Source organism: Coloeus monedula (genome assembly GCF_965178545.1).
Source record: "Coloeus monedula genome assembly, chromosome: 3".
Classification (NCBI taxonomy): Eukaryota; Metazoa; Chordata; class Aves; order Passeriformes; family Corvidae; genus Coloeus; species Coloeus monedula.
This window is the reverse complement of record NC_138783.1, coordinates 24,631,004-24,648,199: the sequence shown is the minus strand read 5'-3', so window position 1 is coordinate 24,648,199 and position 17,196 is coordinate 24,631,004. Positions and strand designations below refer to the sequence as shown.

At 46.5% G+C, this 17,196-nt stretch overlaps 1 protein-coding gene across 3 annotated transcripts in view; it reads right to left on the bottom strand.

Annotated features, from left to right (window-relative positions):
* The window catches only part of LSAMP (limbic system associated membrane protein), a gene marked incomplete at its 3' end in the record, with an annotated part of 307,230 nt that overhangs the window by 156,275 nt on the left and 133,759 nt on the right, over positions 1 to 17,196 (bottom strand). For all 3 annotated transcript variants that reach the window (XM_082278778.1, XM_082278779.1, XM_082278780.1), the window contains exon 2: positions 8,560 to 8,792. In XM_082278778.1, coding sequence (XP_082134904.1) covers positions 8,560 to 8,792 — 233 coding nt within the window. The remainder of the gene's footprint in view (positions 1 to 8,559; positions 8,793 to 17,196) is intronic.

The following is a 17,196-nucleotide window of genomic DNA, read 5'->3' as shown; positions in this document are numbered from 1 at the left end:
AGACTGAGAAATAACAAGGCAAAACCTTTCAAAGCACTGCTCTGAATCTAGAATCAGCTGATCAGACAAAATCACACAATATCAGCTGACACCACTCTGAAGAGTCCACTTAAACTAAGCTGATTTATATCACTAAGGACTTGGATTATTGTATCAAGATCCTTCCTCCCAGCCATAGGAAAGCATTCCACGTATTTTGTGCTATACTTCTTTCTCCAAAATGAGTAAGCATTTTTTGAAGTATTCTGTTTTTGTCTCCTGCCTGCACCTGCAAAGCAAGCACCAAAATATTTCCAGAAAAACCTCTTGATTTATGCACTAAGAAGTGCTAAGCTCCGACCAATATGACAGAGCCAAAGCCTATGCTGCATGGTATTGTTCCAACCATGCCTGGAGTTAGGAAAACAGAAGTTAAGAGGCACCAGGACACCATGGGGAGGCAATAAAAATACTAGATGGGGAGTGAAAGGAAATTCCTTGGTAACCTATGAAACACCAGGTGCCTTTTCCTGCACATCATGATTTTGCCAAAACAAACCAGCACAGAAAACCTAGAAAAATTTCCACCAATACTATTGTGTGCCTGACATTCTGGAATTATTTTTCTGGTAGGAAATTATGGTCCATGGTAACAGCAAAGTGGTGCAGCAAGATCTGAGATGCTTCAGTTCCCCAGGACTACCCCCTGCTCTCTCAGCTTATTTTCCCCACCAAACTGCTGTCATTCCCCTCCAAATGTACTGGACTTCACTCTTTTAGTCCCCGTAGTAACCTGAATTTATCTCCTCCCTTCAATCTTTTATTTCTCCTCCCCCACCATTCCCAGTAAAATAACCTTTCTTCCTTCCTCCTAGAAAATTCATATTTCCATGTTATCTCATTATTCTTTGCAACAGCATGCCAAATACACTGTCATTTTCCCATTGGCTCTATGTCCCGAAAAAGACAGAGTGGTCTGTTCTTGCTCTTACCTACTGCATGCTCCCTGGAATGAAAAACACTACAGTGTTAGTGCTCAGAAAGATCCCTCTGACTTCTGGGCTCTGTGCCCACAAAGCAGGGAAGCCAGCATTTCTCAGAGAACAGCATCTGACTCCAACATCCTTGCTGTCTAGCTAGCAAAGGAAAAATAGCTTCAGCTCTCTTCAAACTGCTCAGCTTCCAGCACTGGCCAAAGAGGCCAGGAATGCCATGGGAAGGTGGGCTCCCACCACAGATCTGCTGAGCTCAAGACTAGCCTGGCTCCAGTCTCTCAGCACCCCACAACAAGCAATGACAGCCACCAATGCTATATTTTGGTAGGAATAAACACCAGTGAGGATTGTCAGAAGGTGGTGTGGAAAAGTTAAAAGGATGCATGGCTCCAAAAGGACTGCTCAGTCTGGGCTTCCCACTACAGCCAGTGGAGGGATGATGAAATTTCCACCGTTCAATTTGTCTCATGAATTTTGGATGGTTACTTAAGGATGAGCTGGACTTTGCCTGAGAAAAGCCTTGTCTCCTTGCTTATTACAAAGGGAGTCCAAGACGACCCACAGCAATAGCTACACCTACATTTGGTCAGAAGAACCTCAGTCTGTCTCAGGTCCCAAGCTGGTGACCAGCAGGAGTTACCTCCACTTAAAGTCTGACTTCAGGCTCCTAGAAAACACACTCTAGTGCCTTGCATCAGTTCTGCTCAGAAATATTTCTCACAATCTCAAAGTCCAAAGCATCACCTTTCCCTATTGCTGTCCTCAGAAATGAGGGCAAGAGCTGGGCAGATCACAGAATCACAGAATCATTTAGGTTTGAAAAGCCCTCTAAGATCATCAAGTTAAGCCAGCACTGCCAAGTCCACCATTAAACCATGTCCCTAAGTGGCACATCTACACACTTTTCAAATACCTCCAGGGATGGTGGACAACACCCTCCCTCCTCAACCCTAGGCCCAGGTCCTACTAAGAGCCTTGCTGGTGGAGCAGTTTGTATTGGGGAAACCAGACTAGCTTCAGCTGCCTGTCTGGGTAAAGGATCTCTCTGTGCTGTACCAGTCACCAGCACAAAGTCTAATTTCAGCACAGTGGACTGAGAGGGTGCACAGCTAATCTACTCATAGAGTTAATAATAAACTCTCTATGGTTAAATCCCAGCAGCAACAAATACATCTTTATATCACGTTGAAACAATGACCAGTGAGTCTGAATCTTTGCAAGCAAGGAGCACTACAAAGGCAATTCATAATGGAGAAAGGCTACACTCTGTACTTCTTTTCCCACACTGATGCCTATCAGTTAGAAAGAAAACTGTAGGATTTGGCCTTAGCTGCTATGCACTTTGGGTTGTGATTAGGGCTGGCCAGTAAACAAGCATTCCTCTTTGTGATCATTTGCTGCTGACATTTCCAAATTTTCCAAAATAACAAAGCCCTTTTTTTTTTTTTTTTTTAATGAAAGAAACATTAAACAAATGGAGAGCCCACATTCTTTACAACCAATAACTGGGAATCACAAGAAATGTTAGTGAGTCTGCAGGAGTCCCAGGCTGTGAGCAAAAATGTGAATGTGAAGCTCTTCACACCTCAGCTAAGTATGGTTAGGTTTTAGACAGGCTGTGGTAATGTCTTCACAGATTTTGACCAGAAAAAGCACCTCAGACCTGTAAAACCTTCCTGATTAAATTTTAATCAAATTCAAAACCAGTGGAATGTTTTTTTTTTTTCACTGAAAAGTTACCGACTACCTCCGTTAACAATGATACCTATCCATAAAGGCTCTGGACAGCAACCATTTGCCTCCTCCTAGTAGAGTTACTCCTCCAGATTGACTTGGATAGGGCTAGGTCTTTATTGCAGAAATTTTTAAACCCCATGCATGCTAAGATCTTTGTGCCTTTGTGCCTGTCATCCTGATGAGACAAATAAGGACTATAGGAATTTCTTCATCGTTATCTAAGCCTGAGAAGGGCTTGAGGATATAGCCCTAAAAGAACAAGAACCCAAGGTAATGCTAGGAACAGGGCAGCCACTGTGTCCCTGTTACGACTCAATTCTCCTGGAACAAGTCACTCAACATACTGGAACAAATGATTAAACATCCCATTTATAAGCACCGAGAAGATGATAATGGAGTAAATGGGAAAAAAAGCAATGTACTTTTGGCAAACACATATCATGCCACCCCAGCCTCATTTCCCCTTTTTTGTAGGATAGTTGGCATAGCAGATAACGCAGAAGCAATATGTGTGATTATGTGATATATCTTGACTTCAGAAGACCTGACAGTCTTCAACAAGCTAAGAGAATATGGGGGATGTTAAATCACCATCAGGATGCTTCAAAGGGCTGCAATCAACAGATCGCTCTCCACCAGGTACGAAGGGGTTAGTGGGCTGCTGCCACAGCCTGCTTTTGTGTCCTGATCTCTTCAATACTTTAATTAACACCTTCATGATGGAACAGAAAGAAGGCACCTGACTTTTGTCGATGACACTAACTTGGGGGCAGTTGCAAGTGCTTTAGAGCCCAGGATCATAAGTAAACTGAAGTGGTCTCCATGGAGAAACCAACCAGATGGCCTCCAACAGCAGCAAGCACAATGCAGTATTCTCAGGAAGGGGGGGAAAACAATTAATGTTCAAATACAAAAGAGAAGAATGAGCTGCAGACCAGTAAGAGAGGATTAGAAAGGCAGAAAGACTGAATAAGTGAAAGCAGCGAGGCACTCATATAAAGAAGGTAAATCTCATTTCATTCTGGGGTTAGGTAAGTGAAGTGTGATATGCAAAACATGGCTGGTACTTGTATCTGCATGACTGAATCCTAAACTGGAACTCTTGTTTTGGTTTTGGATAGTACATTTAAAGGAAACATGTAGACAAATCAGACAGTAGTGAAATATATATGCCACAGGGGCTGAAAAATACGACCTGTGGAAAGCAGTGAGCCTGTTAAGCTGGACTAGAGATCTCTGAGACACAGGAATTAAGGGGTTTCAGGCAGATAAAAGGTAGTTTTGAGGAAGAGAAGGAGTAATAACAACTCTGTGTCTTGGAAGGACCAGAAATAATTGGCAGCAAAATCAATTTGGATCATACATTAATAAAAGCTCTCCAGATGCAAGGAGAGTGAAATAATGGACATGCACTAGCTATGCGGGCACAGGGCATCTTCAAAAAGTACCTGGTAGGGGCAGCCACTGTAGAGCTGATCTTGTCTCACTGCATGGGGAAGGACCAGATCTCTTGCAGGTCCTTTCAAGTGTTCACTCTTTTGATCAGACACCAGCAGAAATATCTGGGGTAGTAAAACAGAAAGCTTCGCAAGTGACCATTACACCCAAATTGAAGCAGCACAAAATGCTTTGAGTGAGGTGGTGGCTCAGAGCAGTCTCTTGGTGCATTCACCCCAAGGCAGAGAGCACAGTTACCGGCACCTGGTAGCAACTGAGCTGGGCAGCCTCTTCTAGTCTAGTGGACTGCAAGCAGTGCTGCCCACCTGGGTCAGAAAGACAGAAGAGATGGCCACAGTTGTACTAATGAATCTTTTGGCAGTGAATGCCTACTTCTACTAGCAGAGTTTTCTTCATGTTTGAAAAGCAGGAAAGATTTAGGAGGACAACTTTTTCTACTTTAAGCTATCCATGAAGTTCTGATTTTTTCTTAAGTGTCATTTCATTACGCCCCTTTTAGACCTCTGCAATTGTCTTGGTTTGAAAGACAGGTGTCTGCTAAGGAAGGCAGGAGCCCCCCTTGGAATGGCAGATGCAACCCCCCTTCCCTCCGAGTTATTATGACTTGGAAATCAAGGGGGCTTTTAGGCAAAGATGTGGGAAATAGGAATAACAGTTCTTTACTATTATATATCTGTATGTGTATAACAAGTCAAACAAACAACAATTAACTCTGGCAGTACCAGCAAACAATCCCAAACCCAGTGCCAGCCCTCTCGGCTGTCGGGCCCTTTCCCCTCGGGTGCAGTTCCGCTCGCAGCCGGCAGGGGCGCTGGCGGCTCCCGGTGAGCAGGGCAGGTGCGATGGTTCCCCCGCGGCTGCAGGGGGCGCTCCGGAGCGAGCTCGGGGAGCACGCGGCACTGGCGGCCTGGGATCCCGGGAAGGGATGGGACAAAGGCTTCACAAACCCCTGGGCAGCCGATCCCGGTGTCCGGCCGGACCCTGGGCAACAGCAGGCTGGAACGGCAGGGACGAGCACAAATCCCGGGTGGCAGACGAGATGTATCCAAACGGGGTCTGGGCAGGCAGGGCAAGCAGGGCTACAACGTAGCAAAGGCTCGAAACAACGGCGGGGCAGGGCAGCCACAGCCCGGCTTCCAGCAGGGCAGGGAAGGTGGGCTTTGGGATCCCGGGGCTTGTCCAGCAGAAGGAAAAGCAGCCGAAGAAAGTAGCCTCTCTCTCTGTCCAAACGCTGGGGACCGACTGCCCACACACCCGGGTGAAACAAAAGTAGCCAGATGCACCCCACCCCTATAGCCACCTCTTTTGTTTTTCTGAAGTACCCAGCAATTTGTCCCCCTAGCAACATGTATGGGGAAAATTCCTTTAACAGGAAAAAAAAAAAAACCAGGAGAGCTCCTAAAGCCCCAACAGCAATATGCCCGGTTGAGAGGGATTTTATCCGTGGACATACACACGAGAGGAAAGGAGCAGACCAAGTAGACTGTTTTTGCAGAGACTGGTGCTGGCTGACAAAGTAGAACTGGCTCTTCCTTTGGAAACACTAAAGGACTTGGGCACATACATTAGAGAGGTGACGTCCCTCTTTCTGTGATATACTTCTGCAGCTCTGGCCAGCAGAGTTCACCAAGCAGAGCTCACCCCAGGGAAAGCTGATTTTCTCAAGGCTGGAAAGGACCTGGTCCTAGATTGCAACTCCATTAGACTGCAGTGATCTAAACACAGCAAACACTCAGGATACACCAAAGCCTGGCTTCTTCAGGTGGCATTGTGGACATGGACTGGGTCTCCGGTTTTAAGGGCTCCAACAGCACTCTAGGATCTGCCTACTCACTTACTAGTCTCTGATATATCTATCCCATTTGTGTCTAGGGGTAATTGAAGTTGTGTAACCACAGGGGCTAGACAGATGAGGGAGTTGAACTGGGAGAGATTAAGGACTTGTCTTTGGTAGTGGGGAGCAGAAATATCTCTCAGTGACAACACGGAGTGAGCAGAACAGGAAGCCTGGGCATGGCCCTAAAACAGCCCATTTTCTCCAGGGCAGGAGCAGCTGTCATTGCAGTATCCTTCACTGGCAAATCCAGGCGTCAACCGTGTGCACAAAGCTAGCAATGAGTCTCTGATCCTGGTTTGTTTTTGTTTCCCTGAGCTTGTTCAAAGGAGATCACTGACCATCATTCCAGAAATTCTCCTCCCAGATTACCAGGCAGACCAGTTGACCATTCTGTCATTTAATGTTTTATGAGCTGTATTTTTTTTTAATTATTTATTTTTACATTTGGAATTCTCGGAGCTTCAAATCGCCTATGTTTTGAAATGTATGAACACGAAAACAAGAGAAGTAAATAAACTACATTAAATAAATAAAACTAAATAGTTTAGCATGACTCAGTATCCAAACTCCTTTAATTTGTACTAGCAACAGACTATTTTTCAGGCAGACAGCCTGCAAAGCTTAGAAAAATAGCAATCAATATAAGAAAATAATACTCTGAGACTACAGGGATTATTTTCTAACATATATTATTTTGTACTGAATTAGTTTTATTAGTTAAGATTATTTTTAAAACATATTTAAAATAAGACTCTTCCAAATTGTAAAGGATTTTGTATTTATATTTTCCTTCACTTTTTTCCCAGATTAAATTTAGTTTTAGAAAAATTAAAGCTATGAGTTTCACCTAATTACAGGATTACAGCAAGCACAATATCTCAATGGGTCTTCTATGAAATCCATGACAGGTGTTAGAACAAAGATTACCCACAGATACCTTATTTACAGGCATCCAGAGTTCAGGTGTGTCAAAACCTAAATTTTCTCATTCTCAGAAAGGTGGCAGTAGTTCAGAGCCAGATACCCATGTATTTAAGTGAAAGCTCAGCTAGAGAACTCAATTTTGCTGCTTAGGCCCATATCTAATAGGCACAAATAAAATTAATAATACATATGCACGGCTCTAGAATTCATTTGTCCCTATATTTTACTTGACAGGTAAATGGAAATTGTATGCTGTGAGATTTCACCAGTAATAAACCACCTACAGAGGTCTGGCTCTGCTCTGCTGTAGCGAGCAGCGAGGCAGGGTACACCTCGAGGGCTGGGGAATGCATTTCACACAGCAAGCACTCAGCCAAGCCGGCAGAGCTGCTCCGTGTGGGGGCGTGGGCTGCTCTTCGTGCTGCTGGGGGAGGATTCTGTGCAAAAAAACCAACCAGGAGCCTTCTGGCTCACTACACCTGCGTGTAAAGCATCACCTCTGACCACAAGTGCAGACTCCTTCACCTTGCAGATAAACACTTAGGATGCTACTTAGCCCCCCGTTTGCAAAGTAGTACCAGCAAGAGGAAAAGTCCCTTGCTGCGTGCATTTATAATCAGAGCGATTCAAAAACTTGCTGGGGGGAAATAAAATCTGCAGCCTTATGGGTTACCAGACAAATCAGGAGAAATAGCAAATTCCTGCCTGAAGGATAATCTAGAAGTTGAACATATCTGTAATATGTATCAAACACATTCATATATATCTATCACCTAAGCTGCTCTTTAAATATTTTATATAAATAGTCAAATAGACAAAATAGCATGAAGGTTAAAAGCAAAACTAAACAAAACTGGGTAAACTAATTTGTTTGGTATCCTGGTCTGGACAGGATGGAACAAGTAAACTCAGTAATGCCCTTACCAGTAACTGATGAACTCTTTAAAGTGTTTACTCTCTGTTACACCATAAATGCAGGCAGACAAATAGGACAGTGCTGGTTCACCAAGTTTCCTGTTCCCTATAACACACACAGGAGGAGGGTAGTTAAAAAAGGAGAGGGCAACATAAGGTATGTGGTAGGGCCCTCAGGTACCAGGTTTCACACATGCCTAGTGACAGCGCTCCCTGTGAACCAATGACCCAGCATGGAAAAACTCATAGGAAAATGAATTCCCCAGCCTTGCAAAGAGTTGGCTATGGAAAGCCAAAAAACCAGCACAGCAGGTTGTTGACGCAAGAAAAAAGAAAGGAAACCTGAGGAAGGAGGAGGCAAAGAAACCAGAGGGCTCTCTGGGAAGAGAGAAGGCACAATGTTCTAAAGACTGTCATTATAAACAAATGCTTTCCCATCAGTGCCAAAACAACCAGAGGCAGGAGCCAGGTTTGCATTATACTAGAATATGGCTTGGCATCATTGGTGTCCCCTGCTCTGTCACCACTTTTAGAAGGACAACCTGACAGCAGAGTAAAACCATGCTACACCGCAGTGGAAGGGAAGAGTCCTGGTGGCTCCTGTGTAAACGTAAGGGACACACAGGCTACTGACTCTGGAGCTTCTCCTAGGAAAATACAGGTCCCTCCACTGTGTCTCTTGCTCTTTGCTCTCCTATCAGGCACGTTGCTTACCTTGCACGATCAAGTAAACCTGGGAAGTCTTGGGATGATGCTGTGTCTGCACTGAACATGTATAGGACCCCTCATCGTAGACATCCACTTTCTGGATCCGCAGGCTGTATTCCAGGGGGTTTCTCTTCTCCAGCTCTACTCGAGGGTCCAGGGACCACTTGTCCTCTCCAGCAAAAATGATGCCAGAACGGTTTAACCAGGCCACCTTGGAGCTTCTGTCTTCTACATAACACCTGCAGAGGATGAGACAGGTAAGGGGGTGATTAACAACCCTCTCCATCATCTCCCTTTTGTCCCTTCTCTTTACTATTTTGCTTAGAAATTTCACAGCACACTCCTGCCTTGCCAGTGAACCATAGTATTGTCTCATCATTGCTGTCCCTTGGACATGTATTTAACAATGATTTTTTGAAGAGTTTCAGGAACCTTTGGTTCATAAATCCACGAGATTAGGGGCAGACATGTCTCTTGTTCTCTCTTCCTTTTGTTTGGTGGCCTACACATGCGCCAAAAATTAATTTGGAAGGCCACAAGAGATCTTGATCACCAAATCCCTTCCAATCCTGCCAATGAGAAAGGTCAGGAGTCGTTCTTCCCATGCTTCTCCCTCACCTTCAAAAGTTGAGTATACAAGAGTTACATTCCCAGACCCCTTCCAGCCTGGAGGGCAAAGGTTCAGGGCTCCAGCTTTGTCAGCTCGGGGCACAGCTCCTCCATCCCTTGGTTTCAGCAGCACAAGAGGAGGAAACTATGGAGTATCTCCCATCTATATCCCTCTGACCAAAAATAATTTTGTGTAAAGAGGGATTCACTGCTCAAACATCACCCTCCTAACACATACACACACACTTGCTGATGCACATCTGCCTGTTTGTGCAGGCAAGTGCAGATCTCAGGCTGAAGAATGAGAGGCTGTGGGAGCATCACTGTCATCCCTGTGACACATGCAGCATGTCCTGTGAACATCTCAGGTGGACAGGAGAGGAGGAATGACAGCCAGGGGCAGCAAGCAGAGGACCAGCAGGAAGACCAGCAACTGCCACGGCCCTGAGTGCCAACCTTCACAAGTCAGAGGACGGACTAACCCCATTGCAACTGTAACTTGACAAGTTTCTTGATGGAGAGCAGAGTAGGTGCTGCGAAGACAAATACATTTTTGGCAAAGGCACCTACTCTGTACCACTTCCTACCACCAGAATGAGACTTGCACAGAAAAGATGAGGAGATGCCACTGAGGAGACATCCTGCTCACTCTCAGCTGTCTCATTCAAGAGGACCAGGGCTGAAGAAGACAGGGAGACATAATTCCTCTTTAACCCCGGCAGCTGTACCTCCCAGGGCTGGGCTCAGACAGGCTGAGCGCAGGTTTTCCCTGCTGCAGCTCACACCACATTTGCTTTGCAGATAAACAGGAAAACTCAGTCTCCAGAGCTGTTGCTCCTTCACCTCTCAGAGCTCTGCCCACAGTGTTCCAGCATCCAAATAACCCAGAACCTCTTGCCACCACTATTACAGAATCACAGAATGGGTAAGGTTGGAAAGGTGAGGCCGTATGGTCAAACCTTCCTGCTTGAGCAGGGCCCTCCTAGATCACATTGCACAGGACTGTGTCCTATTCACTATTCATGAATGTGTTGTATTTGAAAGAAAAAAGAGAGAGGATAAAGATTATTGCTTCAAGATAAGACAAATATTTGACAGTAGGCTTTCATACAGCCTTTTAGCATGGGTCAGACATTTTCCAAGTTCCTCTATTTGAATGCATTTCATTCATGCTGTGCTGCAGCTGCCTTTCCTTGTGATGTGACCCCACCATTATGGCCAGCACCTCACACCCACTCCTTTTTGGCATGCCCATGGATGCTGTCCAAGTTGTTCTGGGGTTACTTGTGGGCAGGAGGAAAGCCAAGCTGCGTGGGCATCCATGCGAGGCATGCCATGCTGCTGGCCAAGCTGTAAGCAGCTCTGTCTGATCTGACAAACATTTGCTTTAGGGAGCAGCCCAACAGATCCTGTCCTTTACTGACACTGTCCAGACAAGGAAGGGGAGTGAGAATTTGGCCCTCAGGCCAGAGCCCACCCTCCTGGCCAGGCAGGCACTTGTCTCTGAGGCGAACTCTCAGGTGTGATCTGAGTTGTTTTAAAAAAGCTACTCCTTGTCAAAATGAAAGATGCAGAGGAGTCTGTGAGCAGCCACTTACATGTGGAAACCAGCACCGCTATGATGAGGCATTGCTCCAGTTCCACTGGCCATCCTGGGCTGTACTCACCAGTGAAAGCCAGGACCCAGGGAGGGCAGCGTGTTCCAGGGCTGGGAGAAGAGGCTCTGTAGGAACACCTAGACTGCCTCCAGAGCTGGCTGCCTTAGGGTCAAGAGCCGTCTTTCAAATGCAAGAGTTGTAACAGCACCAATAATCAGGGGTCAGGTATTTTGGTGGTGAAAAGATAAGCAGATTAACAGCAGAAGCTGAAGTCAGTGGGAGCTGAAGTTTCTCAGTCACTTCTGAAATTCCCCCTGAACAGCCATCAGTGCTGCTGGACTCCAGCAGATCCAGGGCACCACACCATCCCCACCAGGCTGCTTTCCAATCCCCACCAGGCTACAGCGAGCACTTTGCAGCTCTGCCCTGCACCTGATCATTGTAACTCTCTGTTAGGGTAGCAAATATGCCCCTGTGTGGTGTCTTGTCAGTAAGAGCTCAGTGGTGTGGTCAGAACAAAGCCTTGTCCTCTTGCTCCTGTGGGTAGGCTCAACCAGGGACCCTCCTTCCTCTCTGTCAAGGAGAAAATGTGTCATAACCTGTCTTACACACATCCAGGTCAGCCCTAGGGCAATGGTCAATAGCTACAGTCAGACAACCTTGCAACTGCCCCTGAAATAAGTTAGCAGCTGCTACCAAAATAAAGAAAGGAGAGAGGACAAAGAAAAGAGGAAAATGGGAAGAGTAAGTGAAATGGATTTGAGCTCTCTGTTCACCATACCTGTTCCTCTCAAGCTGTCAGGGAAAATCAATGTACAAAGGTGGAAATTCCAAGTCCTGGCATGCTCTGAACATGCATCCACATGGATGATGCATCTCAGTGTGTCTGTCTCCACACACACACCCTCTTAAGTCTGCCAGAGATGCCACCCAGATGAATGGATCATGCTTTAATAAGGATTTATGGTGATGATTTTCACAGTGTAATAAGTGCTAATTCAATACTAATAGAATATTAAATGGCATGTTAACTGACATTTTAACTGCAAAGCAATCGGAGCATGGCATCAGCAAGATATCAATGGACTCTTATTGTTCACTAATAATCAATAATCAAGTTCACAGAGACAGTCAAATGCTTTTCATTAGGCTTATTGGAAGTATTACCATCAGCCTCAGTGAAAGCTAATAAATGATTTGTGATCTATCCATTATTCTTTCCCTTATGGTTGCAGGTTTAATTTTTTGACATCTCTGATGTGGCTAACGAGAGGGTCAGTGAATGGTGATGGGCATGCCTTGCACGATCACTGTAGGAACTTGGGAACTGTTGATCTTGCACCATTTCAAACCACAGACACAGAAGGACAGAAGATCTTGCTGCCATGTCCCATTACCCTTCCTTGTGTCCTTGTAAACAAACACGGCCAAGTTTGGCACCTGAAGATTTTTAGCAACAGTTGGATGTGGAGAAAGAAACCCAGGTCATCCTCACACTCCTCCCCCAGCCTCATTTTCCCCACATGCCAATGCAGACAATGGGGCTGAGCTGTGCTCCAGGAGGGAGGGGAGGGGATGATGCTTCTGCTGCAGGAGAATGCTTTTGGACCTTCAGCAGGAACCATTGCCTTGGACAGGATAGAGGGCAGCCCACCATCATTCCTGGTCCCTGGATTTCATGACAGGCTGGGAGATCTGGCAGCATGCAGGCAGGGGGAGGGCAGGAGCCAGGAAAACTCCTGCTGCTTGTACTCTCTCCTCCATTGGCCTGCGCAGCACTGGGCCAAAACAGCGCTCCTTGCAATCGTGCCTTTGTAGGCTCCGAGGAATGCTCCATCTGGAGAGAGACGTATTTTTTTTCCTTCTTGAAAGTATTTGGGCTTGTTCCTATTGATGGGTGGGAAAGCGAGTGAAAAGGAGAGTGAGGCTCAGGCATCCACATCTTCTATCCTGGCGAAGCAAGTCTGGAGATTTCACGGCCTGTTCTGCCTCGCTCAGGCCTTGGTGCTCTGATTCCCAGCGCCCGTGACTCCTGCTCCTCCTCCTGTCGAGGCAGCGCCACTCAGTGCATTGATTACCCAGCATGTTGCTATAACACTCATCGCAGTTTATGTTGTGCCTGTCACTCCAGCAGCTCTCGGCCCTAAGCTTTCCGCCCTCTCTCCTCGGGCGAACAGACGGGCCCCGCTGCTGAGAGGCGGCATTTGCCTGGAAAGCCCCGGCACGGCTTCCCCAGGCTGTCTGCAACCACTGCCAGGGTGGCGGCTGCACGGGGTGAGGAGGAGGATGCACCAGAGATGGGGCCTCAACAATGTGCTTCCCATTCTGCCTCAGAGAGAAAGCAGCACAGCAGCTACAGCCTAGGCTGTGGAGATGGAGTGGGGGTATTTTGACCCTTTGGGAAGGGGTGGATGATATTTAGAGGCTAGAGTGATGAAAAGGCAAGAAGGAAGCCCTTTAGGGCCTGGTGAAGCTGCTGTTTAAATGATTACTTTAACTTGGAGATTTTACAGCATTATCAATGATATATTGGGTTGCACTGAAGCTGGGATAATTATTTGGGGTTTTTAAATTGTTGTTGTAATTCCAAATGATTTTTTTTTTTTTTTCAGCAGACCCAAACCCACAATTCTCTGCCAGAGCCACACTAGGGAGAAGAAGCAAGCTTCTAGGATTAATGAAATACGGTGTGCCAGCAAGCCACAGCTCTTACCTCATTTTGGGGAAAAACAAATAAATAGTGAGTTTATGGACTGCATTTTCTGCCCTCTTTCTCCAAAGGATGTTGTGGTGACAGCTCTGTGCCATAATTCCCACACTCCTCTTTAATCATCTTTTCTCTGTTAACCCTTTGATCACCTCTTCTGTAAGACAATCTCTGTGCATCAGGCTAAAACCCAGCAGCCTGCTGCACACACCATTAAACACCCAAACCCCATCCCACTGCACTCACTGAGGGACACGACGCCTTTTTGCCACAGGATGCCACAACCTGCTCTGCATCAGATCTCCTGCCTTTGCCTCAGCTCTGTGATGAGCCTGCTGTAATCTTCTCACTTCACACGCACTCTTACAAGATCCAGCTAACAACTTCCCCCACTGCCCTCTGCCCCCAGCAGCAAAACGGCAAGAGGGAAAAGAGAGAGGGATCAAACACGGCTCGTTCGGCACAAAGCAGCATCAGCTCCCGGCTGCCAGCTCTGAACATGCAAGGCAAATTTGTGTTGCAAAGCATGATCCTGGGAAAGCTAATGTGGTGGTTATACACAGCCTCACTCCCAGCCTGGGGGGGTAAAGTTCAAGAGCAAATAGTGCTCGTGCTGTTTCATCTTGTCTCCTTGAGCTCTTCAGTCCTTCCCTGCCTGGCAAGCAAGGACTCAGACACAGCATGCTCAGCCAGGGGGGCAGCAAGAGCCCAGCCCCTCCGGCATGCCCCGGCAGGGATGTGGGCAGCAAGGGCTAAGGACAGAACACAGACATATCAGCCCTGACCTCCCAGGCAGGGTTTTCAGGGAAAAGTCCAGCCAGGCTCCACGATGCCACTGCAGTGCTGGACCCCGCCAGCATCTCAAGAACACCGCAACGCTGCCACTGCAGTCCCCACCAGAGGAGTACAGTGGCAGAGCACACAGGAGCACATAGTCTGGAGGAGCAGTGGAGGAGCTGTTGGCCCTGGGTGGTTCCCACTGCTCTGGCTCAGGCTCCCCTCAGCAGGAGATGCTATGGAAGACACCCACAGCTGAACACATCTCCACTGCTGCGAAGGCAAGGGCCTCCCTAAGTGGATGGCAGTGGGAGATCATATCAACCAAGTATCTGAAACCTCCTTTCAGCCAAGCACCAAAGCCTCATTTTACTGAATTTGAATGCACATGGGCATCAGTTGTTACTCAAAATTCTCCTCCCCACTGCCACTGCTCCTCTCTTTCCCCAGCCTGGTACAGCTGCTGCTCCTCTCCTTATGTGCCATGACACACAGCGGGGTCACTGTTTGAGAGTGAAAACTGTACCACAGCAGGATGGATTTCCAAAACGTGGCATAAATAGCTCCTGAGTCACCACTGCCAGCATGATAACACAGGGCCTCAGAGGGATTTAGAAAACTACTGCTTAAACCCAGTTCTGCGTTGGAAAACTGGCAGGAGGGGGAAACTGCTGCATCTGTTCAGCCCATGCTTTCTCTCAGCTGTATTATGCTGTGACCTTGGTCGTCACACCTGTCTGCAGCTCCCTGGCTATTTCAGCACTCGGGTGACAATTTCTGGTCATCCACCTATTGGGTGACAGGATGCCTGCACTTCTGTTCATCCTTTTTAGTAAACTGCCACTTTGGGAGTGTGAGGCTAGGATGGGCTTACCAGGTCATGAAGACCCAACCTCTGCTGGCACAGCCAGTTGTACCTTAGCATCTTTTTCAGAGATGTACCTCATCCCTACTTTAGCCTAGTGTGTTCGATGGGGGATACCCTCCCTCGGCTTCGTAGGTCAGACTGCTCAAAGTCTTTCTGCTCTGCTGATTAAAACCTTTTTTTCTAAGTCTAGATTTATTCATACCTGGCTTACATCCATTTCCTCTCATGCCAACACCATCTTTTAGCTTAAAGAGCTCTTCTCTCTCCCGGGTGTTTATCTTTCAGCGTGTTCACAGAGAGCAATCATATTCCCTCTCAGCCTTCATTTTGCTGGATTCAACAAGCCAAACTCTCCTGGTTTCTTCTTGTATGATAGACTCTCCATTGCCCTAAACATCTCAGTAGCCCCTCTCAGCACCTGCTCCAGTCTGAATTCCTCTTTCGTGACCAGAATTTGTACCCAGTTTTCTAGAAGAGAAGTCCCCAGTGCCTTGTACAGAAACATTTCTGTCTCACTGTCTCTCCCATCAAGTCTTCCTAATGAAAGCAATAGGAATTGAAACCAGAAAATATGGGTATCAGTGCAGAACTGCTCATGTGCTGTAAACATCCTTGTCTCTCAGTCCATGTGATATGCATGGAAAATGAAACCCAAGGGAATTTACAAAAAATACACTGGCCTAAAAAGACAGCTAGCTGCACGGGCTCTTACTAGCAGACACACAGCTGGTCTCACATGGGCTTTCTTTCTGTTAAAATGACAGTTTAAGAGTATAGGTTCCTGTTGTGTAGGAAAAAACCCCAAACTCACAACAGAAATCAAGCCCAAATTTACAGCGATTTTTATGCCAGAACTCTCAAAGGGTGGATGTAACTGTATCAGAATAAGAGGACTTATACTGGCATGATTTATTGCTCTTCCCATCTGTTGGGGATCAGTATACCTGCATAAACAACTTCAGTCCACATCCACTCCAGCAGAGGAACCTTCTTCAAAATATCAATATGAGCTGCTATGAGCTTAACTCCATCCCAGCCATATCCCAACACAGTTTAAAATTTCAAAGTACAGAAAAACCTCAGAGCGAGTCCCACCACCACAGTGCCATCTTTCCTTATATCCCACTATACCTAGAAAATGCCCTGCACTTCTTTACAGCGTAGGCAGGAAATCCTTGGACAGGTCTTTTCCCATTCCAAGGCATGTTTCTAGAATGACTGGCTCCAACCACAGGCCTCCTGCCAGAGGAGACTTGCTCCCCACGTGTGCGCAGAGGGACAAACTGCTCTCTGGCTGACGCTTGCAGAAATGCCAAATGCTCTGACAGCCTGCGTCAGGGTCTTGCACTAAAATTAGTCAGGAGGTTCAGGCTGCTGAGGAAACAGACCCTGAGCTCCCTCTTTCTCTTTTGGGTTAGCTGAGGACTTGTCCGAGTCCCTTTTCAGTCCAGCCAGAAAGCTGGCTCTGCTCTTGATCCAGCATTGTTAGGTGATGCTCATCAGCTGCTGATCAGCCTTAGTGAAATATCCACCAGGAGTGTATCCACCAATGCCTCGCTCTGCTGTCCATTGCTTCCCGCAGCATCCCAGGGCTCCTGCACTATCAAAAGGGGGAGCCAGGGAACAGCAGAGGTGATGCAGAATGGCAATGAGGAACATTGCCCGATGATTTGCCTTTTTGTTGCACAGCACTTATACTAAAGATCCTGTGCTTCTGTGATCACCAACACTCAGGCTGATATTTTAAAAGTATCTGGGGTCTCTTAGGAACAGAAGTTAATCAAAAGACAATGACAATTAGTCATTTATGTTAACTGGGTATTGGCTGCTATGCCAAATTTGTAAAAGAACTGGAAACCAAACAGCTTCTGGCAAGTCTCTGCACCATTATGACTTTTTTCTTTTTGAGGGATACACCAAAAATGAGAATAGGAGCACTAATAAGGCACCTATACAGACTGTAAGTCCCTTTATTTTCCTTCACAAACTTCAGCACTGGAAATACCTATTTCTTCTACCTAAACCCCCAATGCCTTGTAAGTAATTTCTATGTGGTCACCACTAGGTAACTCCAGAAAAGTTAA